This window comes from Naegleria fowleri (genome assembly GCF_008403515.1).
Source record: "Naegleria fowleri strain ATCC 30894 chromosome Unknown tig7, whole genome shotgun sequence".
In the NCBI taxonomy this organism is placed as follows: domain Eukaryota; phylum Heterolobosea; class Eutetramitea; order Acrasida; family Naegleriidae; genus Naegleria; species Naegleria fowleri.
Window position 1 is genome coordinate 559,479 of NW_025407939.1, and position 27,269 is coordinate 586,747.

A 27,269-nucleotide genomic window follows, 5' to 3' on the forward strand; every position below is an offset into this window, starting at 1 on the left:
CAAAAAACTTTCACTTGTGTCACACATTGTAATACATTAAAACATTAATCATTAATTATATCGATTCATGCCTTGGCAAGTAGGTGTATTGCTTTCTTTTTCACAATTCATTTCCGATTGTCACCCAATAGTCTCTCAAATTATTTCTTCTTCCAAATATTTCCAAATATTTTCCATCTGGAACCATTTGTTCAATGAAGTGATAGAGAGCTTCTGGTTTCTGTGACTGGCCTCTTCGATCGCTAAATATCACGTCACTAAGCTTGGCTACACGGTTTCTTGCAGTTTCAAGCATTTCCTTCTCTTTTTCTTTTGATTTACATTTCATAGCAATAATACAATTTTCTTTTGCATGTTGCAAGTAGTAACCATGTCCCTTTGCCAAACGTCTGTGTATTGTTCTTTTCACCCATGTAATTTCATCAACATATTTGTAACCCCATTGTTCGATCATTTCCAATGTTTTTGTATATTTTGCATTAATGACCCAAATGAACAAAAATCCTCCTTTCTTTTCTTGCAAAGAATTGATATCCATATTTTGAATATGTTTATCTGAGAGTGGTTTATAGCCAATCGCTACTCCACGTAACGGATTCGAAGTTGCTAATTGCCAGGGTGGATCCATTAATATGACATCAAATTGTGTGACACTGGCAAGTGCTTTCCAATCCATATTCCTGACATCTGTTCGTATTGGAACGCAATGTTTTGGAACGTTTGTTTCTGTAAGCATTGTGATGTCATTATTTTTGATACTATTCACTTCACTTTGTGACTCATTCTTGTTCCTCTCGTCATGATTCGACGTTGTCAATAAACGAGTTGGTGATGATTTCACTTGCTGTTGTTGCAGTAAAGTGAGTAAAATAGAAGAAGGATATTTAAGGAATGGAGAGGTGTCTTCATCAAAGGCATGTGAATGGGCGGAGGACAAGTTTGGAGAGCTATTTAGAAAATTTGTTCCATCCTCCTCATTCGTCATCATCATTGATTTACGAGTATGTTCTCTTTCTAAATGAATTTTTTTTAATTCTAGTTCATAAATTTGTTTCCGTTTTGCTAGAATTGTTTTAAGTAATTCCATTTCATCATGATTGATTCGATTTAAATTAGATTTTGAGTGTAGATGGGTGTTACTTTTTGTTCCAAGAGATGACAATATCGTATGATGTGTTTCTTCGTCAGTTTCCGAATTATTTGAATCCGATGTTTGTGAAGTCAAAGACACATTCCTTCGAAGCATTTTTTTTATTTCTTCACATAACGTCGCTGAATTGTCAGCTATACTCACATCACTAAAGATATCCACCTAAATCCAAGGCAAAAATTCACACAGATAGTGAAATATCCATCCACATCTTGAAAAGCAAAGCCTATAATGGAATGTTTAACTGCTTCGGTACGAAGTAATGTTTAGCCAATTTGATAGAGATAATTCCAGTCTACACCTTACCAAGAACTGGTCATCTATCAATCTGAAATTCATCAAATCTAAAATTGACACAGAGACTAAATGGTCAATCTGGAGAAATCTGACAAGTAATCATATCAAACAACATAAGGAAAGACAATGCGCTCACTGCAAATGCCCCGGAACCCTAAAACATTTTATATACTATTGCCCTAACACTCAATGTTTTAGGGACTTTTTCTACACAAAATTCCTAGAAATTACATCAATAAGATGCATCCTCAACGATTATCAAGAATCAAGATACTGTGATAGAAGAAAAGTTTTCATCATCCACCATGACGGAGTAATGATTCGAGATACTCAAATACCCAACCTTAAAAATTTACCAAATATTTACCAAAATTGGCCTGAAATCCAAATAATTCTCACCTTACTAGTTGGTAAATGTCACACCAAATACTATGAAAACTCAAGATTCAAAAAACCATTTCAAAAACAATCCCCAATCCTCACGGATTTACCAGCACCAATGGTGCTAACAATAAACTAATTAGATTTTTTATTTCTCCTCTTCCAATAGCAAATCGAAATACTTGTCCTTGTTCTCTTCGAACCACCTTCGCTCTTCAGCAAGGAAATCTCTAAGGGCATTTTCTTTTTCTATCTTGATCCTTTTGGCTTTGTTTCGCGCTAACTTCTTTCTGAAAGCTTGTTGAATGATAAGCAATGCTTTCATCTTTGTTGGGTCTTCCATAACAGCCTGCAGAGCTGGGTCTTGGTCTGCATTGACTGGTTTGGTAATGTTAGGTGTGGAAGAGGTATTGGTAAGGTTGGTTTCAGTTGTTGTTTTTGTTGATGATACAGATGTCACCATTTCAGCAACCACCTCTTCTGCCTTAATAATTTTTTGATTCTTCTCTTTTCTCTTTGAAATTTCTTGTTTCGGCGCGCTTTGTGCCTTTCTACTGTCATTTGGTTTCTTACTATTTACATCTTCGTTGGTGTTATGAATGTTTAACATATCTAGGGAGGTCAATACTCGCTTAACTGGAGGAAGTACGACTCTGTTGTTCACGACCTTCTGAGGAGTTCTTTTCTTTGTATGAGATATTGACGCAGTTGTTTCGTGTCGTGCAGCAATAATTGTATTTTTAAGTGACGATTTGAGCAAAAATTTATCTGTTTCACTACCGTCACTTTGTGTTGATCTACTAGATTGACTAGAGCTCACAGATTGTTTTTGTTCCATCAAATCATCCTCGTCTTCAATTATTGACATATTTAAATCCTTAAAATCATCACTTTTCCCCAGAAATGGTAGTAGGGAAACAAGTTTCTTCCGAACATCTACAACTGTTTTAAGGGTTTGAAGCACTTGTTCTGGTTCTGAACTAGTCCTCAAAAGAATATTTCCTGCATACGCAGAAGCTGTCTCATTCATTCTCTTACAGAATTTAAATGTTTTGGCAAGTGTTGAAACTAAAGATCCAACATCTATAATATTTGGAATTGACTTGGCAAGCTCAATTGCCCTCTCGCTTAGTTTAAACGCTTTCCCATAAGCTTGAAAATACGCCTTACAGAGAGCCAAATTATGATACGATAGGACTTTCATCATAGATTCCCAGTTTTCTCGAAAAACTGCTCCAAATCGAGAAATACTTGAAGCATCATCCTCATTCATTGTGTCAGGTGATGATGCTGGAATGTATAGCCATGAAATTTTGAGGGAGCCCGAACCTGCAGCATATTCTCTTCCTTTGTGGTACTTCATATATCGAATAAGGATAAGACAATCCACCAGAATATTTTGTGCGTCTTGGTAATTCTTCATTAGACAATGAATGACCGCTCTTGTTAACATAAAGAAGGATGCATATTCTGAATTTCCATAATAAGAGAACTTTTTTAAAGCAATTTTGCAGTATGAAAGAGCAGAGGAATATTTCTTTTTTCTGATGAGTAAATTGGTAAGATTAAAGGCAAGGATTGCTTTCATAAAGTTAAGTTGATCCTTATCATCTCTCAATTTGGATTTTACATCCGATACATGCCCTGTAAGTGAATTGCGAGAGCTAGATCTGCTCATACGACCCTCACCTTTGCTTGACGAGGCTCTTTTCTGCAATTTCTTAATATTCTCGGAAATGATATCAATCGTGTTAGTAAGAACATCTATTGCTGTTGAAATATTTCCTTTAAGTGTGTACTCAACGGCCAAATTGCATCCGATTAAAACGTAAATCTTCAAAGAGTTGCTGTTGAATGAGAGGTTAACGCTTCTCTCTTCTCTGTCCGATCGTTGAGACGCCACACTATCTGACCTAGCGACTGAAGCTCCAGATGGTTGTGAACTGGAAGAATTGGTCGTAATTGAGGATGACACGGAGCTATTGAGGGAGCTTTTTACATTGGTTCTCTTGATGATATACTTTTCAAAGGTAGCGAGCGCGTCGACATAGTTATTCTAATGGTCGGTTTTGAATATGAAAGAGTAGATATTATCATAGTTATATTTTACAGTAGACCTACCTTTTCCATATATTGTCGTGCCTTATCTCTCATCTCATGAACGCTGTACTCTTTTTTTGATCGTTTAATATTGAACAAGGCATCATCGCTCGTGGGCGAAGTGATTTCTTCTTGCTCTGTTGTACAATTAGTTGCGTCCTCTTGCTCCAGTCGCATCCACAAATCTGTTTTTGCTTCAACCCGAAATAACGATGGCAGCCACAAGGGCTCTACAAAATCGGGCAGCTGAGGATTAAACGAAGGCATTGAATGATGTAATTTGTAATTCAGATCCAATTAGAGAGAGATGATTATGCGTTGGCCGAGTTGTAAGAATAGAAGGAGAGCTAGGCTTTATCAAGGTGGTGCAGGGTTTGAGTTGTCCTCTCACTTTTTTTCAGTGGATTTGTGCGGCCAACAGAGCTGTAGATGGACAAAAGTTCGCTTTCATCTTCTTCTCAAAGGTGAGTCGCTTCATCACGAGAAATCAAAGCATTTCCATCGCGCTGCTTAATCACAAGTTATCAAAAGCAAATCAAAGCAAAACGATCGTTATGCCAAAATACAGGGTAATTTCAAACGAAAAATTGTACACGAGAGAGATTTGATCATCACCAAATTCAGCCAGGAAATTACGGCGATGGAATTAATTGATTATTCATGATGATGATGATGCGATAATCATTCGCGCATGCGCGTATGGACTTGATGTGTTTTTCTTCTCTGTGATTGATCCTCAAGGAGAATCTTCAAGTTAAAAAAATGATGAAAAGTAATTTTAAAATTCAATCCAGACTGATGTATAGAAATTCATCAACAGTGCTTCTTCGGACCTTCATGAACAAGCCTTCATTGGTCTATGAGCAATTCTATTTTCATACAGACTCTTCCACACGAGAGTCTGATGGAAATCTGCACCCACCCAGGATCACTCAATTTTTCTCATGCTATTCTTCAGCTCAATTTGCCATACCGACCACTCACGTTCATAAACCAAAATGGATTCAAGTTCCACAACTATTACAATCATGCAATTATGTGTTGGAGAGTGAAATTAAAGTTCCACAACAAATTCCAATTGAAATTGTCAAACAAGTGCATGACCATACCTATGTCGACAAGTTTTTGAATGGTACCATTACACATAAGGAAATGAAACGCTGGGGTTTTGAGAGTGGATGGAATGAATTTGTAAGAAATCGCGTCTTGCACACCATAGGCGCAACAGTAAAGGCCACACGAGATGCAGTGTTTCATAATTATTCGAGAAGAGCAAGTAATTTGGCAGGAGGTGGACATCATGCTTTTCATGAAAAAGGTGGAGGATACTGTATTTGGAACGACATTGTGCTTGCAGGACAGTATTTAATTAACTCTGGGTTGTGCATCAATGGAAGGAGGTATTTAGTTATTGATCTTGACGTTCATCAAGGAGATGGAACAGCTCGGCTTGCACGTGACTTACATGAAGGAAAGTCTTTCACATTCTCAATGCATTGTAAACATAATTTTCCTGAGCATAAGGAAAAGAGTGATTGGGATATTGAACTTGAGAATGGAATGAGGGATGAGCAGTATTTGAAAATTCTTGAAAAAAGTCTATTCACGCTTGAACAAGAATTTAAAGGAAAAATTGACTGTATATTTTATCAATCAGGAGTGGATGTTTTAGAAGGTGACAGACTGGGACTACTATGCTTGTCACCAGCTGGTGTGTTAAGACGTGATAGAATGGTGGCCGAATTTGCCGAAAGAATGGCTCAGTACGATCAAAAATTTATAAAAAGCCGTGACCCACAACACACCAATGTTCAAGCTCAAGAAACAGTTCCCATTGTGTCAATGATGGGAGGAGGATACATAAGATCAGAGAATGGAAATCCTTTAGAACGAGTGGCACAGGCACATGCAGAGACTGTAAACACACTTAGAAATCACTGGGTTTTAAATCAAAATGCAAAATCGCAATTTATTTTACCTCATCAAACAGCGATTCAAAATGAAAGAACAGGCAGATGGAGGCAAGAGATGGATGCCAGACCACAAGTGTATTGAGTTGCAATAATTGCACGACGAGTTAAATTACGAGATTTTGTACTGCCACAAGTACAATTATCAATAGGAACACATTGATACATATACAGAATTCTGTTCTCACAGATGCCTCTGAATAGCGGAAAGGCATTGATGCTGTTGCTAATTGATTTTGCAGAGTGACATCTTGCTCAACAATGTCATGGTTACTGTAAAATGATTCAATAACTGTTGATGAAGTTAGTACGTGCTTTTCTCTGAATTGGTAGGGATTTTTCAATGCATTCTCTGGTGTGAGAAGTAAAAGAGTGAGAATACTGGATGGACGCTCATTGTATCTGATTAATCCTATGGACTGCCCATACGTTAATTTAAAAAACCGCAGTGTATACGAAGTGGATTTCATAGTTTCACTTCCTTGAATTAAGCTAGTATCAACAGTCACTGAGCTTATGATACTTGCTCCTGTCCAATAGAACTTTTGATAAGGATCCGAACTATCACAAGGAGCTAAGCCCACTTCGAACATTTTGTCCACCGTGAGATATCTTTTGAGCTGACAAAAACACAAGTCACTATATTTCTCACTGCGTATAATTACTCCTCTTCCTGATGGATGGTTGGTTATTCGGAAATAGAATCTTGAGTCTTTCATAATATTATTGTGAGCATCAAGAGAATTTAAAAAGATGGTGCTATTTCCTTGTATCAGATATGTGGACGTCGTGTTGTTAAGGCTTGTATAGAAAGAATTACTCGTAATATTTTGATGATTCACAAATAAGGCGTAATTGTTGTTTCCAATAACGAATACTTGTCCAGAGCAAGCTTCAGGTAAATTCCCTGTGAGATTAATTCTTCCATTTTCTAATTGCCATGAATTTGGTGTTGAGGTGAATTCTGTATTGAATTGGTAAACATTGTATCCATCCCATATTGAGAAGAATCTCATGCTCTTATTATCTACTAGGCACATTTCTCGACGCCGCAACAATTCGCCAGTCTCTTTGTGGACATACGGAATATCGCACCATGTAGAGTTGAATGATCGTGCCAGATATTTCTTTGTTTGATCTACAATTTCTTGAGAGGAAGAGTTGGATCTCTTCACAATATTTGCCATGAACAGATCATAGGTTCCTAATCTTCCTCCGAAACTGTATTGTTCACTGCTTTGAAGTTGTTCGGCATTTGTTGTACTATACAAATTTAAATTAAGGATCGTTGCGGATATAAGAATTGAAAGGAATACTTGGCAAAGAAGAAACTGAACTCGACTGAAATGAAATATTCTCGTTGGCAAAGGTGATGATTTTAGAGATTGAGGTATACCGAGTATGAACATTTTTTAAGGAATTGGTTGTGCTGTTCCTTATTTCGCTAAATAGATCACGTGTGTTGGATCCTCATCTGTTCTACGGGATTTTAGAGCGTTGGTGAGAATGTTGTGTCACTTTCCACATGACTAGTTAAGACAACCGATACGTCAGTCTTGATGACCTACTATTGACTGGATTTTATTGATTCTCTGTAAAACTTGATGCATGATTCCATATCTTCTCTTGCTTTTTGTGGAGCAATCTTAATCAAGGCATTAATCAAATTCATGGGAATCCATCCATTCATATTCACTTTGCTTATAATGTCAAACTGTGTCGTATCGTTGTTGATTTTTTGGAATTCAATAATTTGAAAATAGATAGTAGCATAGATACAGCCATAATCATTCACTCCATTCAATTTGTTCAAGTTTTTCCTCGCTGTCTCAGACATTTGACTTGGATCGATTGTCTTTTCAAATATAATTTTCTTTTCTGGAGAGTCCTCAAAGAAATATCTCGCAGAGAGAAATTCCCTCTTGTAGACTAGGAATGTACTAGGTGAGTGTGTTCGTTGATAGGTAATATCCAATCGTTCACCATTGTCCTTATTCATGATCTCTTCTAAAATACTCGCTTCTTCCACACTATTCTTTTCTCTTGCTTTGAAATGCACCTGTCGAGTTGCTTCATAAGCTTCCTGAATCGTGCTCTTGATGGTTCCGCTATATGATATTCATCATTATTCATCTAACGCATTCCACTTGTGATGCAATGACTTACCTGATCCGGAAGGCCAATTCAGTGGAGCCTGTACTTGCATTCTCCACTGGTTTGGTGTAGACTGAAACACCATCCTTGGAGGCCTCCAAACGCCAAGAACTCTCGCTTTTGGCCTCTGAGAAATTAGTGAGCTCTTTGCAAAATTCAATAAAACGATCAGGGAGTAATTGTTGTCTCTGTTTAGTATCAATCACAGATGAATTCATTCTTGTTTTCTCGGTTCTTGATTTTTTAAAACGATTTTAAATTTATTTCGGGATAACGCCAGTCGAGCTATTGAAAATGGAGAAACACCTTGATTTGGAAGAAAAGGCGGCGTTGATTCCTTATATTGTTCATTTCACCAAAGACATACTGACCATTTTTATGAATATTAAAACAAAATTTATCATTATTCTAACAATAGAGATTGCAACATTAATTGGGGGGTTCTATGGCAAAGTGAATGTTCATTTGAATGGCAAAATCACACTCCTTGATATCCATACTTCCTTCTATTCTTTAAACAAACCACCAACAAAATCAACATGGTCACTAAATTAGACACCACAAGAATGGGTGTAATGGACACAAAAGCAATGGCAATATCATTGTCTCCCTTATTGAACTTTCCACAACATACTTCTCGATCTCGGCTATTGCAATCAATGCACCAATTGGTAGTGATGGATTGTTCTTGTAATAATTTTTCAAAAACATCCAAATCACAAAACTCTTGTGAACATCCAAAACTGGAAAGTTTGAGTGGTGTAAATCTACTATCATTATATCCATGATTGTAGACGACACGGATAGCTTTCTTGTTATTTTCAAGAAGATGCAATTCGAATACCATGTTGGAACCGTAAGGAGGATGAGCTCCCATAAATTCATAGTCTTGTGTGAGTTTTAAACTTGCTGCAAGTGCTTGTCTGATATAAATGTTAACAAAGTGAGAGAGAGAGAGAATATGTGTAGTACAATAGTCGTAGTATTAGTCGTTATTATGTTCAGTGAACATGTTCACAATTTCAGTGTTACTTACATGGTACTAAAAGATCATGGAATTGACATGGGTATTAAGGCAAGATTTAAGGAAATTGTTAAAATAGAAATATACCATAGAGGCTCATCTTCTTCTCACACACAATCACACACTCACATGAACACACTTACGTATCATGAGCACTGTAGTGAATATACTTGTCCTTATGTGACTTAATTTGTTCCAATAAAGTCTTATGAAAATTACTACATCCTTCCCGTCCAATCGTTGCATAACTGAATTTGAGTCTCAATAATTTATCTCGAAGAGATTCCAATGTTTCCCAATTATTTAACACCCATTCCAAATTTAGTGCTTGATGAGAACGTTGTGTGAGTAATAAATCAAACAAAATATGTAATTCAGAGTCTCTTTTGTGCCATCCTGTCACATTATATAATTGATCAATAAATGTTCGATATTCATTAAGAATTTTGGTTTGTTCTGGTCCCTCTTCCACTTGTTTCATTCTTGATTGAACAGTGTTACACAATTCAAATCCTCGAATGAGCGCATCCATATCCTTTGTTTCAGTATGAATTGGAATTGCTTGAGTTCCATTAGGCAATGAAAATCCTAAATTTGGCTCTTCATTATTAATGATAGCTAAACTACCACTTCCCTGTTTAAATAACCCCATACTCACACTAAAAAGAGACATGAGAGTTCTGTCATAATCGGTTGACCTAAAATGAAATTGAGTTTGATTATAACTTGAGGATATTCCCCTAATTCTATTACTGGAAGAGGGATGTAAATATCGATTGTACAAAACATCTCCCATCTTGACACATTGTTGTTGACCTAGACCAGTCAGTTGACTAGTATGCATTTTCATTCACATTATATATCATTTAGATATCATTTATATCATTATTAAACATATCATTGATTGGACATTAGATGCTTGCAACATCTCTCACTTACCCGCCAGCTAAACCTAATTGTGAATACCAATCAAATCGATCGTTTGGAATGTATTCATTTTCATGAATGGTTGTCCTATCACAATGCCGTGAAACGACTTGAACTTGAATCAGTTCACCCATCACCACCACCACTACTTTCACTCCATGATGGACATGAGGATGGATGGTGGTTGTGAAAAAAATTGATGTAAATTCCGAATGAATGAATAGAGTCCACAAAAAGAATACAACAAGTGTTTTGAAAGAATGAATGTTCATGGAAATGATAGGTCTCGTAATTGGGAGATGTTGTTGATATCAATCTTGTAGGATCAATCTTCGCTCTTCAAAGATTTATTCCCTCTTGCTGTGGATCCGAAAAAAAGCAAAGAGACAAACACTGAGAGTGTGTTTTTAAATTTTTTTAATTTTTTAATTAAAATTTAATTTTATCGCTCTCGAAAATCAAAGAAATTCCATTCACACAGCAGCGACATCTAAAAGTCATGACTTCTTCTGGATGGTTGAGAAAGAGATCAAGCATGCTTGATGAGATCAGGTTTATTTTGGATGTGTATTTTTCACGGCAGGTGTGTGATTTGAGGTTGCAATCAATGAATGAAATTTGGGATACAATTGGTTGGGGAAAGTTGCAACTCTTTCAGTGATGCATCAGAGTGAGAGGCTCTTTGATTACAAAACTGTGCTTTTAAGTGAACATTTCGTGTGCAATTTTCACATGTGAATATATATGTCATAAAGTATGTTCATATCTCCACTACTAACATTCTACAAATGATCATTACTTGTGTTCAATGTGTTGTTGGTACTTGAATGGTACTTGATGTGCACATGATATAATTCTTCCTCTTGGTGGTGTTGGAGAAAGTTTGTTTCCAATCAAAGTACAAAAATTATGAATACTGTTTTCAAAGGTCAGATCTTCATCTTCACTGCAAGTACTGATTCTTCGAAGAGTTGTACTTGTGAGTGTCGTGTTGCCATGAATTAGAGTTGGAGAATGAGTGGTATCTTGAAGTTGGTGCATGACCAATTTCACAAAATCATTCGATGTGACATATCTTTGAAAAGTGTCATTCTTCAATGAGAATTGAACTTCAGTAAGGGCTCTATCAAAAAGTGAAAGAGGAATATCACCATTCGATTGATTCGATTTAAATTCAGAACAAATCATCTCTCGTATACTACTGGAAATATTAATTTCCTTGTCACTTGCCATTTTCACAAAATTGTCAATTATTGTGTGAGCCATATTTGTTCGTTCTTGTGGCAAACTCAACAATTTAAACTCTGTCACCTTTTCAAAAAACTCAAAAGGAGCCAAATTACATTCCAAATTTAAGTATTCTTTGAAAGATTCCACAAATTCAGGTCCAGCCGTTATAAACTTCTCAAAACTGAAATGATAACATTTGAGAATCTCTTTGACTGTTTTATCACAACCATCGACAAGGATACGAGGTGATGGTGAGGAGGATGATGATGATGCATTTGTTGTGCCCATGGAACCATTGTCCACAGTGGATCCAATAGAACCACTACTACAGCTGCTACTATACACTATTTGAAATCCAGGGGAATGAACAGACATGAAACCACTGCCACTACTACCACTACTACTCGAACATTTACTTCGTGATGCGCTATGGCTGTCAGGTGACAAATTTGGGCTTGATGAACAGCTTTTGGACCGAAAACGTTCCGAGTTGATGGATAAACTGACTGCTCCTCTGAAGCTACTACCATGAGGAGAGGGAGGAGGTGAGCAAGATGGAGAGTCCGACTGACCACTCGTTGTGGTTGTTATGGTGGTTACAGTGGAGGTGGTTCTTCTTGGTGATGGTTTTCTGTGTGCAAGGATATTGTTGCGTGACCTTGAGGATGGAATGAAATCCAAATGATCGTTGTCACTATTGACACTGGTAAAATAGGAAGTTAGAGTTGGCATGTTGTGAGTGTGTGTGCGATAGAGTATGCGCGTGTGTAGAGAGAAATAATGGATGGTTGAGACCGATGTGAGATCTAGTAGTAGTATTATAGGAAGGATAAAAGAACACCTTGTTTGCGGATGATGAGAAACTAAATGGATAATTTGGTGGTGAGGAATTCGGAAGTACCTCTTTGTTGGAGATTCTCAATAATGAAAGAGAGAAATTGGATCAGAGGATATTTGAATGGATTCAGTTGGTATCAATGATTTTCAAAAGTCCCACAAAGAAACCCCAAAAAGAGTGCCTTGACAACAACTGTTGGGTAATAATATTGGATGTGAATACTAGTCGTAAGATAGCTCAGCTTCAACAACAATAGTTTTTTTTGAGCGCTTTTAAACACGTCATAATCAACCCACTGAAGAATCCAATCCGGAAGGTCGGCTTTTCAACGGTCATGTCCTTCTCTAGTTTGGACTTGCCAACGATTCAAAAAGGCAAAGGCCCATTGCCTGTGTGAAGGGTCTTGGTTGGGCTTGTGTGCATTTCATGAACGCCAGAGGGTCTTGGTTGGGCTTGTGTGCATTTCATGAACGCCAGATTGCCATAATTGTCACACATCATAGAGAGGCCTATTTGTTGCGACGGAAGGAAAAACTGTAAAACGCTCTCTTGGGATCAACTATGCAGAATTTACTAACTTGTAGTTGGGTTGTGCAGAGTGTGATGATAATATTCGAAATGGACGCCATGATAGCGACAACATCTAGTTGTTGTTGTTGGTTGAATTGCTTGAATGGTTTGGTTGTTTGCTCTGGGACTTCTTCCAATAGGTTAATGTTTCAATCACTCGACACGAATTCTCTGAATTGATTTTCCTCTCTTCGTCGTTCATTTCTCTTCGTTTTAAAATTCCCTTCTTTAGATTCTCAACGTTTTTAGACCCTCTCATGGCCAATAACTTGTTGAATAGACCTACTGGAAATTTACCTCCCATATCGAGAAATCCTGAGAGAGTAAGGCGAGTATGTTTTTCATTGATTTTCTCAATCACAACTCCACCCAGAAAGATTGTTTTCACACAACCCTTAAGTACTGTAATGTCGTTGGATTCTAACGACTTTCTTACAATTGTATATCCAGTAAATGGTTTATGCTCTTCTCGAATCGAGGAACCAATGATTAAGTGACGATCTGACACTGGCCACACCATTTTTAATCGAGAGCTTAAATACGACATGGCATACTTGTCATTCTGGGCAAATTTGACACAGGTTGGTTGTGTCATCATGTCATCGACAATGTGTAAAATTCTCATATCTAACAGTGCGTAGAGTACTTCTTCTGGTGTTGCATCCAAGATGCCTACTTCTTTGATAATCTTTAGTCCTCGTTTGTTGTGGTAGAATTTCTTTTCTGAGATATAGATAAGGGACTGTGGGTTTTCGGAAACCAATATCCATAACTTGTCGAGGTTAATTAAAGCATGTACTAGATCAAAATGTCGGTCATCTGCGGTTTCACAATTGATACATTCCATGAGTGTATTGAATTGTTCATGAATCGATGGAAAATTCCTCCATCTCAGTATTTGTTTGAGAAGAAACGTCGTCGCTCTCGTTGTTGTCGTTGTTGTTGATATTGTTGGGAGAAGTGTCAAAAGAGGTTGGAGACAACATGGAAGGAGAATTCATCGATGGAGGCGATCCTTTTCGTGATACAGATTCTCTTCTTTCTCCAATCTTTGAAAAATATGAACTTAGATACTTGTAAATGAGATCCATATTATGTGAAGAAACGTCTCTCTCGACCATTTCAGTAACGAATTGAACAAAATATCGACTTTTCAAGAATCTCACAAAACTATCACAATTGAGCTGTAAACTTATTTCCACTCTAGCTTCATCAAACAAGTGAGGATCAATATCATTGTCAGGTCTCAAACATTCCTTTTCAAAATTTCTTACTATTGCTTCCTTGACAGGATAGGATAAATTCACTTGATGTGGAGAACAATCGTTGATAAATCGACTAATTATTTCCCGAGCTTTTTGTTTTCGATTCACCGTTATTGAATTGATATTTGTAACACTGTTGTGTACGGTACTATTCATGGACGTTGATGAAGAGGAGGAGGACGCAGATGAGGATGCGGATGCAGAGGATGCACCACCGTTATTATTCTTGGGCTTTGTTTTCATCTTGAAGTTTCTGAGAGGTGATGAAGAACCGTTAGACGAGGAGGATGGAAGCAGTGGTGATGAGGATGGAGACCACGAGGAGGTGGAATTTGATGAAAAAAGAGTGCTCTTCACAGGACGAACCATCCTTCCGAGAGCAAAGTCATCCACACTCAACACAAATTCAAGGCTTGCAGCATTGTGTTCTTGTTTTAGGAATTCAAAAAAACCAGACATGAAAGGAGGGTCGTTCATACATAATTCCAAATGAATTTGAAACTTTTTAAGTGTTTCTTGAATGGCATGATGAACATTTTCAAAGAATTGTTGCTGGCTTGATGTTGTGAGAGTTGGTGGCATATGTTGTGAAGAAATTAAGAAGAGAGGTTATAATCAATGAATTCACAATAGGAGTGAATGAGTGGTGATGTTGTTATTACTAGCGTTGTTGATTGAAATGGTTCTTGTGATAGCTATGGTATGTTTGTGTGAAGCACTCTCACAAAGATAAGAGGTCAGCAGTTGTCCAATAGTGTGCTCTGATGATGAAAAAACGTTTGAAACAACACTTGGTGCGTCAAGAGTTGGCTAATATTTTAAATGAACAATATCGTTGCAAGATGACAGAATTTGTCAAATGTGGATGAGATATCTCTCTCGGAGCGTGTGTAATAATGCCAAGCAAGCAACAGTAGAGAGCTCTCTTCTCACCACAACAATAATTTTTTAACTCTTTGGATGTCGATGGATATAACCGCTTCAATTTTGGGAAATCAGGCCAAAAGTGATCGGTGCTTCCTAACTTGTCTGATGCGTGAATTTTGAAAAGGTTCGAACAATAAAAGAACCTCAATCACTTTATTGAATCGATAATACAATTATCCTTCTAATAGGTTGTTTACAGCTTGTGGCGCCATAGGTCAAATTTTACAAAAGCAATTTCTATCCAAAACACCTGATTTCTAAAAAAGTATTGGCTTCTCGAAGGTCATGCATTCCTAAATAACAAAATGACGATATAGATTAGGTGACCTTGTCCTACTGTCTCATAATGGATAGTGTGCTTGAGAAAGATCTTAATTCGCGTTTCTGTCTTCGAACTCAAGACATACGACTTGTTGGAAGGACCTTGAAACACTTTTTGAAAATCCGTTCATGTTTGTTGCAACGATTGGAGGGCCAAATCAATTTCAGTTCGAATTCTGTGAATAATCTTATTCTGGACACCCAAACCATGCAAAGTGTCAAAAGTCTTACTTTATGTACATATTGATTGCATCTCTTCGTTGTCACATCAAAGCCACGATAATGACCAAAACAAACCCCTCCTTTCTCCATTACACTTACAAGCCTTTTCCATTATTACAAGACTCGGATTGGAGTTGAAAATTACTAGATGTCAGAGAGTGTTGATTTATTTATTGCTTTTCAATTTCTAGAATGGGGTTTGTCTTACCAAATGCAAATCACAGTACCAGAATGGAAATGAAGCGATTGTTTAATCATCAGTAACATTTCGTTGGTTGCTTCAAGTTCCAAAAGAAAACAACCATTTTCGCTGCAGGTTTGTATTTCCGTTTCAATAATTACCTCTTGGGCTTGCTCACTCTTTTGTATGTTGGTTATTTAATCATGTGATGAAATTCTCAAAGTACTTACTTGAAAGGATCATCTCTCTCTCGCGATTAACCTGTTGGAGATTGATCCCTGTAAATAATAACAACTTCAACTTTGAAAAATTACTAGAAGTGTTCAATCACTTGTTGGCACGCGTGTCTTTTACGGGTCATCACTGGTTCTTTCGCAAGATCTTGCTCCTCTGAGAATTAATTGGTGTGTTCTCTTTAAATATCCTCACCACAAGTGTTCATCATCATGAAACTATCCAGAAAATCAGAACCAACCCAAGAAAGCTTTTCCTGCAATCTTGAGTGTAACACTTCTCCTAAATCACCTCCTGGCACACCAGGTGGTCTTGTATCTTCTCCTACCTCTCCATACAGTGCCTCTACAATTTTGGGGCCACACTCAGGAAAGAGTTGCAATTTGTTGAACGTTGCAGCAACTCAATCTTCGAGATCCATGCCTACTACTCCTTTGGGCCTGTTTCATCCAATGAACGGAGAGCTTTCACCGCTCAGTTTGGGAGAAAAAATCCATAGTTCAAACACGACACCTATCGACGAAAAACTCCTTAAACAAATTGTGGTTGACAACATGAAGCGATTTACCATTGTTTTTGACACATTTATAGAAAAAGGAGGAGACAACCTACGAAGCTTTAGAGAGTTCTTGAAAATGGAAAGAAACGATGCACCACTTGATTTTATCGAAATTGTAGACTCCTTTAAGCAAGTTTCGGATCCTAACAAGAAATATGAAATGGCAAAAACCATGATAGATACATATATTGACGACTCTTTGACGAGTGACAAACAGCTAAATCTTCCAAACACGGTTCAAGAGGATACACTCAAAAAATTCGAACATGAGTGCTCCATCTCTTTAACCCCAAACAATTTATTCGATAGTGCTCTCACTGAGGTGTATATTTCTTTGAAAACTGATAGTTTCCTGCGATATACCAATAGCCCCTTATTTATTCTACACATTTGTAGTCATGTACAGAAAGAAATACCCAACATAATAGGTTCCACAAATGCAGAAGCCTTGAAAAAGTGTCTCGTTCTTTATTTTTCAGATATTGGCTTTAGAAACAGCCGAAGATCAAGAGTTCACTCGTTAAGCATGACCTCTTCTTTTTCACTTCCATCCACTGCCTATTCAAAATCTGGGAACACACTAATTCCAATAACTGATGAAGCAATAGTTGACACCACGTCGCAGTACAGCGACGACAAAGATGAACCTGTTTTCATTAAGGAGAGATTCACAGAGTTTCTAAAGGAACAAGAGCACAAGTTCATCAATGAGAGGTTTTTCGATTTATTTTACGATCTAACTACTCAGGATGACATGTGGGACCTAACAGTTGAACATGACTCCCTTAAATGTTTTACCAGCAAAGAAAAATTCTACTCTCCCCTGTTGTCACAAGATCAGCCAGATGAATCCAATGAAAAACTTTCTGACACGAATAGTGTTAGCAACTTTGGTCTTTCAGAGCTCAGTTCAGAATCCAAGAGTACATCCATTCTCAATGGAAAAAACTTTTCCAAACTACTGTCTTACAGGGTCTCTCAAAAACAAATCAAGAAAAGTGCAGGATTTTCGAAAAAGAAAGGACTTCCAATTCTTAAAAACATTGGAATTGTGAGCGCAACTTCAAAGGAAGTACTGGAGGCTTTATTAGATACTAGATTCAACAACATTTTAGATCCAACTCTAAGGGAAACCAAATTCATGGAATACATTCAATCCAAGGACAGTTCTGCATTAAGATTCTCAGAAGAATTATCACCGCAAAAAAGTGGTGATTATTCCGTGTGTTATCATCACTGCACCATGAAAATGCCCTGGCCTCTCTCGAAACGAGAATTTCTGGTTGGAACTTCTGTCAGAAGAGAACTGAATGATGACGGCACAGAAAGTGATAATTATGTCATGGTAAGGAAAAGTATTTCCCCAAAGGAGGTACCAGTCGAGAAGGGATTTGTTCGCGGTCTTCTTGTGGCAGGTATATTGATTGAACAAATAAGTGCTAATTCAACCCGATACACGTCCATACACTTTGCAGACTACGGAGGAAAGATTCCCAAGAGCTTTTGCAAGAAAATTCAAACCTCTCAAAGCACTTCCTTTCATTCAGGGCTCACTAAGGTCATTGAGAATAGACGAAACTTGAAAGAGAAGGGTTTGACCGCAGAGCAATCATTACATACAATCGACACGTTGGAAGATTATTTGCAAAAAGTGAGACTAATCGTGCCACCACACCAAAAAAGGTGATGCGATCACCATCAACTTGATTCAACTAATTAAATTGGCGGCCCTATTCAACCTGGTTGTTCATTGTTGGTGAAACACTTTAATTGTAACCAAACAAACCACGAAATGCACATGCTACTTGAGTTGTTGTTCGCAGGTACCAACATCATCAAAAAATCGTCCTTTCTTCGTCCCTGCTCCGAACCATGAATTGCTTCCCACTTTTCATTTTCTAGAATTGGCACGTCAATTCCTAAAATCATTTTCACGTGAAATATTTCGAAGGTCAGCTAGTGACTTTGGGTCGTCGACTCGAAAAAAACTTTCGTGCGATACACCTCCTCGTGCATCTTGCTCAATTGCAGTCTTCGTTTGAGTAATTGTTTGCTGTGTGTGTTCTCTCTCTTCACAAACAACATCAACCGCAAACACTTTCTCTGACAACTTATTGTTCTCATCCTTGTATCTCGTTAGAGTCATCCTTTAAATCCCACAAGAGGAAGAGAACTACAAAGTTACATTTTGTGTTTCTGTCGGCCATCTCCTAAAATTTGTAAGCTACAAAAGTATCAGAGAGAGATCTCTAGCTGACGTCAAACCATCATCATCATTGTTTCATCCAACAACAAGTCACTCACTTGAGAGTCTCACTTGTTCAGCTTGATTCAAAAACAATCAGCAACTTTCAACAACAACAGCATCATCATTTCCAAAGTCGTTTTGACGACAACAACAACTACCCCCAAAACCACTTTCGGACGCCAAAGAAGAAAATTTGGTCAACACTTCAAATTGCCATCATCCTTTTTCCTCTTTTGTCAACGTTGAACGTTGCACCTATCGGTACTATATTCTCTTTGAAACCAACTATTCCTGATCCACCGCCATCACATCACCATCAAACAAAATGTCATCTTCCTCTTCATCCACTCTTGATCCTTCTCTTTCCATTACCCAACAGTATCCATTAGGAACCTCCTCTCCTAAACTTGGTCATCATTCATCGACCCGACAATTAAATGCTCCTTCCACTTCTTCATCCTATCAAGTCCCACATCCGATGAAACAACAACTCTATCAGGCTGTTGTGAACGGTCAGGTTGACCGAGTGGAATCCATCTTGGATGAATTATTAGATTATGCCCAACAACAGTATAATACGAACAGCATCAGCAATGGAGGTCTTCAATCACCAACTCTCTCCACGATGGCTCCTCTCTTTGCTAATACCTCTCCCATTCCAAATAGTAATATTATCAGTCCCAGCAATCATCATGTTTCATCGCCTCTTCCCGGAACCAGCAATACAAGCAATGGAAGTAGTCATTTGAATGGAAATCATCATATCGGCCATCATCCACAGGATGAGGAAGAAGATGTTGCGGTCGAGTCTCAACCAAACACCACCTCCAATACTCCACAATTACACCAATCATCCACATCTCAATGCAATTCAGTTTCTTCGTCTTGCTCCTCCTTGTTAGGATCAAGTCCGCCTGGTTCTCTCTCCGCTTCATCAAATACTCCTAATTTGAATAATAGTAACTCATTATCATCTTCTCGTGGTGCCATAGGAGGCCCTTCCATCGACCAAATCATACTCAAAACAACCTATCCAGAAGAATTTGATATCAATATTGTACATTTGGCCGCAAAATCCAATCAAGCAGAGTGCTTGTCACATATCATTTCAAAAGCATGTTGTGACGAAAAATGTGGAGCAGGACTCCATAGCGCAGATTGTCAAAGAAAAACGAATGTCATTTTATCTTCTGTTGACAAACAAAACGCAACACCTTTATTCTATGGAATTCAAGCAGGATCTCCAACTATTTGTACATATTTGTGTAGCTTTAAGATTGTTCAAGATCAATTGAATATGCATGCAGATCGTTATGGATTTTTACCAATTCATATTGCTCTGAAAAGAAAAGATTTTGACATGTGTGACACTTTACAATTATTTGGAGCTAAATTAGAAACAACTGTCGGAATGGGTGTTGGTCTGGGAGAATCTGTTCTACATGTTGCTGTTCGTGACAAGTCAATCGAAACAGTTGAATACTTGGCAAAGACAAAACCTGGTATTTTACTCAAGAAAAATCAACAAGAAGAGAACGCATTGTTTGCATGTTTGACGGACTTTAGAGGAATGAGAACTAAGAAACTTGTTACTTCTTTCCTTTCAACACTTTTACCAACTGGATCATCTTTGTTTGGTGCAGATGCATTTGAGAGAGCCATTCTTCAGAAGAATGCTCATGGACGAAATGTTCTCATGGAATCTATCGCAAAGAATGACATGTCCTCTCTCTATGCTATTTTAGAGTACTTACAAAATGAGAAAAATAGCACAAAGAATAGGCTCATTCCAATTCTTCTCAACGAGGTGGATTCTCAACAAAAGAATATTCTTCATTTGTGTGTACAATCAGTATTTTCAACTGGTATGGCTTTCGATCCAGACACCGACGAAGCAAGTTTGGATTGGATGAATGCTTTGTATTGGATTTATGATTTTGTTGAAAATTGTGGAGTTGTCAAGGTGTCAAAGATGTCATCCTTGTTTTTAGCAAAAGACAAATATGGTGACACTCCAAAGGAGAGTTGCAAACAATTCTATGACTCCACAAATAACGATCTCCAAGAACCTTTAATCATTTCTGAGACTATTGGTGAGTCACTTGATGAGACACAAAACTATTGGATTGCAGGAAAGAAGCGAAAACAACCAAAAACTAGCAGAAAGTCTTTGAAGATTTCAGATTTAGACGACAGTAATGGCAAAAGTCGTACATCATTGTCTCACCATGTCATGGATTTCCTTGGCATTAGTGTGAAAAGGGGTTTCAGAAAATGATGAAGTTTATCACTTGGACATATATGTTAAATTTCTTGTTCACCAATTTTGCATTTAAACGCAATTAAAGTTTTTTGACAAAGTTTTCATACACTGGATAGTGAGTGATTCAATTGTTTCAGTTGGACCTACAAGTCAACATATTCTTCGACAATGGATACTCTTCGGTCTGTTTGATTAATTATGGACGGATGTCTGGCTTGATTTTGGATGTTAGATCCATCAATGGACAACAACGAGAATAAATCAATTTCCTTCAAAGATGACGAATTCTTTCTTGTGTGTCTCTTCTTGCTGACTCTATTTCTTGACTTGAAATATCGATTAATTGGTATCGCTTCCTCTTCCTTGGGATTCAAAACAGGCTCCATACTTGAGCTTTGGGATATCTCCGCATCATCCAGAGAGGAGACTGAACTCACCATCGAGTGATCAGATTCTTCAACTCCAAACCCAGTGTCTCGAACGATTGAGCTTTTTTCTTCCTCACCATGTTTTACTTGCTCTCCAAGAATAAGAATACGATCTAAGGGATTGCCACAGAAAGGCAGGTTGCAATAATTGATTTCGGATGTCATGTTTGTAGATTTACAGTTAGAAAATGAAGGACAATGCACTCTTGTGTGAGAGGTCAAAGGTTGATCGCTAAACAGGAGGTTACATTCATCACTGTCTTCCGACTTGTTGATTTGATTTTTTAGGCCTACATGAGGAGTAAGGTCGACTTTGTTATTGTTCTTCAAGGGACAATCTCCAAATCGAAATTGAGAAAGATTGTATTCAGGAATATCTCCCGAAAGGAGTGGGTCAGACAACACAACATTGGAATGGAATGGCATGGTATCTTCCTTCTGACAACAATGGGCTACAGGAATGGTGATATCAGAGACTTGGTTCAACGAGAGGTCATCTTGAGAGAGTAATTGACAATTATTGGACCTTGTAGAGGAAGATGGAGAGACCTCTTGTTGTAAATCTGCTTGAGAGGGTGTGTCTCTCTTTAGGAGATTATTCTCACAGCTTTTAATTCTCTTAAAGGGGAATAAAGACTTGGTTTTCTTCTTGTTGGTGGTGGACTCATGATCGGATGCATCTTTGCTTGTGGCTGTTCGAGAATCGTTTTGAAGATGGTTGGAAGAGTTACTGATAGATAGATGTCGACTGTTTGCAAAGAGTTTAGCCATTGGATTCAGAAGAGACATTTGTTTTTCATCGACAAAAAGGAAAATGAAAGGGGGTGAGAGAGCCAAACATTGAATGTTTACTTCCAATTTGAGGCAAAGTCAAGACTGGTAGATTCAAAGGGTTGTGCCGAGAGATGGAATGCGATGCGTTTGTTCTTGACTTGTTTTGAGAGTTGCGTCAGAGTTGGAGAGAGAAATGAATTTGGCTTGTTTTTTTTATCACTCTTTCAGTTGAGATGCCACTTGTTCTTGATGGAAATTAAAATATCCTTTTCCGGCAATGCATCGTTCGTTGACTTTGTAATGACTCATGTCAAGACTACTTGAAAATAGATCATTTTCAAAACAACAGGGCCTATTTCATGCATTGTTCACACTTCTTCTTGGTGAAATTGCCTACCTCGCTCAATCACGAGTGTAACTTTCCACAAGCATTCCTAATATCTTCTAAAAAAAAATTAACCAACATGCACCCCTATGCTCGAACGTTGCAGTCTTATCATCAGCCGCAAAATCGGCCCTCTTCTTCATCTCCTTCAACACTCGCGAGCAGTACCAACAACACTACTAACAACAATAATTATGGCATTTTGACAGGATCACAACAACAACTATCTCATGCCCTTCCATTCTCACCAACAACAACAACTGCCAGCTCCGATCGCTTTGCTCCCACGGAAAACCCTTTTGATGGATTATCCAATTACAATCCAAATGTTGTTGCGGATCACCAACAGCAATTAAACGATGCTGTTCATTATCATCATCAGACACCACCTGTCTATAATCCAAACTATACGATTCCAACTACTCAGCCACCTCCACAAGTGCCATATTCAACTCCATTCAACAGTACGCATTCACAATTTATTCCTTGTCTTGCAAAAGAAGAACAACCAACCTTTCAATATTTTGGAATTGGCCCTCATTGTTGCTGGGAAATTTTAATTTGGATTTTGAGTAAGCTTACATTTGGCATTATTGAGGCTTTTGTTGCTCTCAACATGTATCGTTCCCAAGTCACAGAAATGATAATTGCAGGCAGAAGATTAGAGTTTGATATGAGCGACCCATACATGAAAGTGCCTATCCTTTGCGTGATTAATAACTTTATCAATGATTGTACGTTTGGATTGTGGTACTTTAGTGGCATGATGCATCTCTTTTATTACAGCGAGTTTGACAGAAGAATATCATGGGGAGAAGTTGTCGACCCGAACGAAGCATCCAAGGTCGTTTGGCACCCCAATGACAGCGGAAAAGGTCAATTCAAAATCTTCAGCGCCTATCCTGGAATTTTCACAGAAGCCATAACATGGATTTGCCGTTTGCTCTCAGCAACTTTTCTTTTAGGTTTCGCAGAGCCATGGATTAAGAGTTACTATTACCAACACTTAATGCCCAACATGGAGTTTGGAGGATTGGGATCTTTTGCTGCAGCCAATATCAAGCCTGGATTTGGAAGAGAAAAACTCAAAGTTAAGTTCTCAGCCTCTGGTTCTAGAATGTTCTTTCGCTTTTTGCAAGGCCACCTTCTTGTAATAATCTCGTTGGGCGCATTTTTGTGTTGCTTTGGAAATTGGATTGACGCTTTCATGAATCGATACATTACCGTAGATGAGAGTGCAGCTCCTTCACTGGCCTCCTTCAGAATTAAGGATGAGCAGACAGATGAAAACTACTATGTTCAGGAATATCATGAACATTACAGAGACAATAAGATATAAGAATGTTGTTCATCATTATTCACTTTGAGAATATTTTGATTCATTTACTCACACAAATAACAACATTTGACATGTCATAATGACGAACCAAATTCAATTTAATTGCCTTTTTCTTCAGAATTGACCATATTTGAGCAAAGACCGAGGATGTTGTAAACGTGTTGTATAATTTGGCGGTAATACAACTCTCTCGCCATACAACCCGCCTTCTGTTTGCCGCTCTCTTTCATCATTTAAAAACTACAACAAAAAAAACCAAACAAACCAAACAACTCATAAACAAAATGAGAGAAATTGTGCACATTCAAGCAGGCCAATGTGGTAACCAAATCGGAGCCAAGTTTTGGGAAGTCATCTCTGACGAGCACGGTGTGGATCCAACAGGCGCATACAATGGTGATTCCGACTTGCAATTGGAAAGAATCAATGTTTACTACAATGAGGCTACAGGTGGACGATATGTGCCTCGTGCCATTTTGATGGACTTGGAACCAGGTACCATGGACTCTGTTAGAGCTGGTCCATACGGTCAAATCTTTAGACCAGATAACTTTGTTTTTGGTCAAACAGGAGCAGGTAACAACTGGGCAAAGGGTCACTACACTGAAGGTGCTGAATTGATTGATTCAGTTTTGGACGTTGTGAGAAAGGAAGCTGAAAGTTGCGATTGTTTGCAAGGATTCCAAATTGCTCACTCTTTGGGAGGTGGTACTGGTTCAGGAATGGGTACTTTGTTGATTTCCAAGATTAGAGAAGAATATCCAGACAGAATGATGATGACTTTCTCTGTTTTCCCATCGCCAAAGGTCTCTGATACCGTCGTTGAACCATACAATGCTACTCTCTCTGTTCACCAACTTGTAGAAAATGCTGATGAAGTCATGTGTATTGACAATGAGGCTTTGTACGATATTTGCTTTAGAACTTTGAAGCTTACTACACCAACATTTGGTGATTTGAACCACTTGGTCTCAATTGTCATGTCAGGTGTTACTTGCTGCTTGCGTTTCCCAGGTCAATTGAACTCTGACTTGAGAAAGTTGGCAGTTAACTTGATTCCTTTCCCACGTCTTCACTTCTTCCTTATTGGTTTCGCTCCATTGACATCAAGAGGTTCTCAACAATACAGAGCTTTGACTGTTCCAGAATTGACTCAACAAATGTTCGACGCTAAGAATATGATGGCTGCTTCTGATCCAAGACATGGTAGATATTTGACTGCTTCTGCCATGTTCAGAGGTAGAATGAGTACTAAGGAAGTTGACGAACAAATGCTCAACGTCCAAAACAAGAACAGCTCATACTTTGTTGAATGGATTCCAAACAACATCAAGTCATCTGTTTGCGATATTCCACCAAGAGGTTTGAAGATGGCTGCTACTTTCATTGGTAACTCCACTGCCATTCAAGAAATGTTCAAGAGAGTCTCTGAACAATTCACTGCCATGTTCAGAAGAAAATCTTTCTTGCACTGGTACACTGGTGAAGGTATGGATGAAATGGAATTCACTGAAGCTGAATCCAACATGAATGACTTGGTCTCTGAGTACCAACAATACCAAGATGCTACAGCTGAAGAAGATGGAGAATTCGATGAAAATGCTGAAGGTGAAGCAAATGCTGAAGAACAACCAGCTGACTACTAAACTAGGCCAATTAAACTGTAAAAACAATTTCATTAATCACCAAAATGTTTGTTGTAAGAAAGTGGATTGAAGTATTGAAATATTATTTGGTTTTATCAATTTGCACAAAAGCAAATCTGAAAAAGTTTATTTGCTCAATCCAATGTACTCTAGGTACACCACTTGAAGCAAAAATCCTTCAAATGACATACCATCCAATGCAAGTTTGAATACTTGAGCGAACTCTTTTGTTCGAAGACGAACCTTAATACAAGTACCAGTCCATTCCATCGTCTGCACAAGGGCATGTTCAACTATTTCAGTTTCAGTGTTGTTTGTTATTACCAAACTAACTTGTTCCATTAAAGAATGCCACAAACTTTCTAAATTGAATGTTATAGGAATATTCCTAATTTCACAGTAAGTAGAAGGTTGAGTCTGGCGCCAAACAGACTCCTTTAGAAACCTTAATTTACAATCTTTGTTTGATCTCGGGTCATCAAGATAATAATACCACATCACTAATATACAATGGTCTTCATCATCAAACGTTATTATACCGTTATCCTTTCTCCATGTCCATTGTTTCACAACAAATTTAACGTTATCACAAATGAGGCGTTTCAATGTAGTTTCAGTTTGGCTGAGAGAAGGTTCGTTAGAACCGCCAAATCTACTTAATTCCAATAATTGTAACGCCCTGTATGGCTTAATGAAATAAATCATTGGGTGATTGCTGTCACCTACACGTTGCTTTCTAAGAAAGCATCCCAGTTGATAGGCTTCTCGAGAAGAGCCACATCCAATAAGACACACTCCTTTCTTGTTGTCTTGAAATTTGGTATTAGAAAAGCGTACTGTATGAACAGTATCTTCCAAAGCTGATTTGTCAAATCCAACCACAAGTAAATATTTGGAGAATGTAATATTCCATTCATCCTCTAATGGAGATGTTGATAAATGATTAAAATTATTTTCCGGTAAAGGTATCGGTATTATATCTTCATGATCAAATTCAATATGTTTCACATGTTGAAAAGAAAGATGGCTGTCGAGTGCACTTCTCTTGTAATTTCGGTTGCAAAGTGGACACGTGACTAGAAAATCGGTCGCGTTCTCTAGTCTTATCAATTTTTTACTTTTGTTTTCCAAACAAACCACATCAGAGCAATCTCTCTTAATTTGAACCTGTACAGTATAACAATCCTGGCAATAGAATGAAGATTTTTCTATAGGAATGACATCTCTACAGCAACGGCTATGTATACATTTTGAACAACCCTTGCACATCAAGTCTACTTTCAACTCTCTACAGACTGCACAATGAGAGGTTGAAGAAAATTGTACGGAGTTTTGTGCATTAGGTTGTTCAGAATGAGCTTCCTTAAATGTTACTTGCTTATTGCCTCCACTAGATGATGGTTTTTCTATTTTGTCATTACTATATGAAGAATATCTATGATTGGTTGAAATGTGTGATGCTGACTGTGGATATGGATGATAATTAATATTGTCATTATTTCTCGGATCTCTCCGGCCATTATTTGGGTAATGAGCAGTGTTTCTACTACTTCTATTCATTATTAATAATGATTGATTTTCGATATAATTATAATTATTACCAATAGCACTTCGTATGTTATAATCAAAATTCTGTTCAGTGCGATGGTGGTGGTGAAAGTGTTGCTGATGATGATACGGAAACCCTCTTCGGTTGTTGCGATTCTCCCGCCCACGTGGACCTCCTATTTCCTTCATTTTTTTTGAGTAGGGAAATTTATTCGAGAAACATTAATCATGCAATTCCAACATATCATATAATGCAAATTTGTTTTAATAATATTCGAGCAAAATAAC

General features: G+C 37.8%; 14 protein-coding genes across 14 annotated transcripts; 5 read left to right on the forward strand and 9 right to left on the reverse strand.

Annotated features, from left to right (window-relative positions):
- Positions 1 to 100: 100 nt before the first annotated feature.
- FDP41_010961 (uncharacterized protein) lies at positions 101 to 1,246 on the reverse strand (the record flags this gene model as incomplete). Its single annotated transcript, XM_044701317.1, has 1 exon — positions 101 to 1,246. One exon carries the CDS (start codon positions 1,244 to 1,246, stop codon positions 101 to 103), a length of 1,146 nt encoding a protein of 381 aa, XP_044567696.1.
- Positions 1,247 to 1,976: 730 nt separating this feature from the next.
- FDP41_010962 (uncharacterized protein) lies at positions 1,977 to 4,195 on the reverse strand (the record flags this gene model as incomplete). The annotated part of the gene is made up of 2 exons (XM_044701318.1): positions 1,977 to 3,884; positions 3,950 to 4,195. 2 exons carry the CDS (start codon positions 4,193 to 4,195, stop codon positions 1,977 to 1,979), a joined length of 2,154 nt encoding a protein of 717 aa, XP_044567697.1.
- A 495-nt stretch (positions 4,196 to 4,690) lies between these two features.
- Positions 4,691 to 5,983, forward strand: FDP41_010963 (uncharacterized protein; the record flags this gene model as incomplete). Its single annotated transcript, XM_044701319.1, has 1 exon — positions 4,691 to 5,983. One exon carries the CDS (start codon positions 4,691 to 4,693, stop codon positions 5,981 to 5,983), a length of 1,293 nt encoding a protein of 430 aa, XP_044567698.1.
- Positions 5,984 to 6,005: 22 nt separating this feature from the next.
- Positions 6,006 to 8,270, reverse strand: FDP41_010964 (uncharacterized protein; the record flags this gene model as incomplete). Its single annotated transcript, XM_044701320.1, has 3 exons — positions 6,006 to 7,161; positions 7,467 to 8,006; positions 8,065 to 8,270. 3 exons carry the CDS (start codon positions 8,268 to 8,270, stop codon positions 6,006 to 6,008), a joined length of 1,902 nt encoding a protein of 633 aa, XP_044567699.1.
- Positions 8,271 to 8,530: 260 nt separating this feature from the next.
- On the reverse strand, positions 8,531 to 10,137 carry FDP41_010965 (uncharacterized protein; the record flags this gene model as incomplete). The annotated part of the gene is made up of 4 exons (XM_044701321.1): positions 8,531 to 8,975; positions 9,089 to 9,094; positions 9,220 to 9,909; positions 10,016 to 10,137. 4 exons carry the CDS (start codon positions 10,135 to 10,137, stop codon positions 8,531 to 8,533), a joined length of 1,263 nt encoding a protein of 420 aa, XP_044567700.1.
- Positions 10,138 to 10,798: 661 nt separating this feature from the next.
- FDP41_010966 (uncharacterized protein) lies at positions 10,799 to 11,965 on the reverse strand (the record flags this gene model as incomplete). The annotated part of the gene is made up of 1 exon (XM_044701322.1): positions 10,799 to 11,965. The coding sequence occupies one exon, from the start codon at positions 11,963 to 11,965 to the stop codon at positions 10,799 to 10,801; it is 1,167 nt and encodes a 388-aa protein (XP_044567701.1).
- A 749-nt stretch (positions 11,966 to 12,714) lies between these two features.
- Positions 12,715 to 13,488, reverse strand: FDP41_010967 (uncharacterized protein; the record flags this gene model as incomplete). Its single annotated transcript, XM_044701323.1, has 1 exon — positions 12,715 to 13,488. One exon carries the CDS (start codon positions 13,486 to 13,488, stop codon positions 12,715 to 12,717), a length of 774 nt encoding a protein of 257 aa, XP_044567702.1.
- Positions 13,489 to 13,504: 16 nt separating this feature from the next.
- FDP41_010968 (uncharacterized protein) lies at positions 13,505 to 14,488 on the reverse strand (the record flags this gene model as incomplete). Its single annotated transcript, XM_044701324.1, has 1 exon — positions 13,505 to 14,488. The coding sequence occupies one exon, from the start codon at positions 14,486 to 14,488 to the stop codon at positions 13,505 to 13,507; it is 984 nt and encodes a 327-aa protein (XP_044567703.1).
- Positions 14,489 to 16,003: 1,515 nt separating this feature from the next.
- FDP41_010969 (uncharacterized protein) lies at positions 16,004 to 18,037 on the forward strand (the record flags this gene model as incomplete). Its single annotated transcript, XM_044701325.1, has 1 exon — positions 16,004 to 18,037. The coding sequence occupies one exon, from the start codon at positions 16,004 to 16,006 to the stop codon at positions 18,035 to 18,037; it is 2,034 nt and encodes a 677-aa protein (XP_044567704.1).
- An 886-nt stretch (positions 18,038 to 18,923) lies between these two features.
- Positions 18,924 to 20,876, forward strand: FDP41_010970 (uncharacterized protein; the record flags this gene model as incomplete). Its single annotated transcript, XM_044701327.1, has 1 exon — positions 18,924 to 20,876. The coding sequence occupies one exon, from the start codon at positions 18,924 to 18,926 to the stop codon at positions 20,874 to 20,876; it is 1,953 nt and encodes a 650-aa protein (XP_044567705.1).
- A 128-nt stretch (positions 20,877 to 21,004) lies between these two features.
- FDP41_010971 (uncharacterized protein) lies at positions 21,005 to 22,078 on the reverse strand (the record flags this gene model as incomplete). Its single annotated transcript, XM_044701328.1, has 1 exon — positions 21,005 to 22,078. The coding sequence occupies one exon, from the start codon at positions 22,076 to 22,078 to the stop codon at positions 21,005 to 21,007; it is 1,074 nt and encodes a 357-aa protein (XP_044567706.1).
- Positions 22,079 to 22,527: 449 nt separating this feature from the next.
- Positions 22,528 to 23,787, forward strand: FDP41_010972 (uncharacterized protein; the record flags this gene model as incomplete). Its single annotated transcript, XM_044701329.1, has 1 exon — positions 22,528 to 23,787. The coding sequence occupies one exon, from the start codon at positions 22,528 to 22,530 to the stop codon at positions 23,785 to 23,787; it is 1,260 nt and encodes a 419-aa protein (XP_044567707.1).
- Positions 23,788 to 24,071: 284 nt separating this feature from the next.
- Positions 24,072 to 25,433, forward strand: FDP41_010973 (uncharacterized protein; the record flags this gene model as incomplete). The annotated part of the gene is made up of 1 exon (XM_044701330.1): positions 24,072 to 25,433. One exon carries the CDS (start codon positions 24,072 to 24,074, stop codon positions 25,431 to 25,433), a length of 1,362 nt encoding a protein of 453 aa, XP_044567708.1.
- A 126-nt stretch (positions 25,434 to 25,559) lies between these two features.
- Positions 25,560 to 27,170, reverse strand: FDP41_010974 (uncharacterized protein; the record flags this gene model as incomplete). Its single annotated transcript, XM_044701331.1, has 1 exon — positions 25,560 to 27,170. One exon carries the CDS (start codon positions 27,168 to 27,170, stop codon positions 25,560 to 25,562), a length of 1,611 nt encoding a protein of 536 aa, XP_044567709.1.
- Between the last annotated feature and the right edge of the window lie 99 nt (positions 27,171 to 27,269).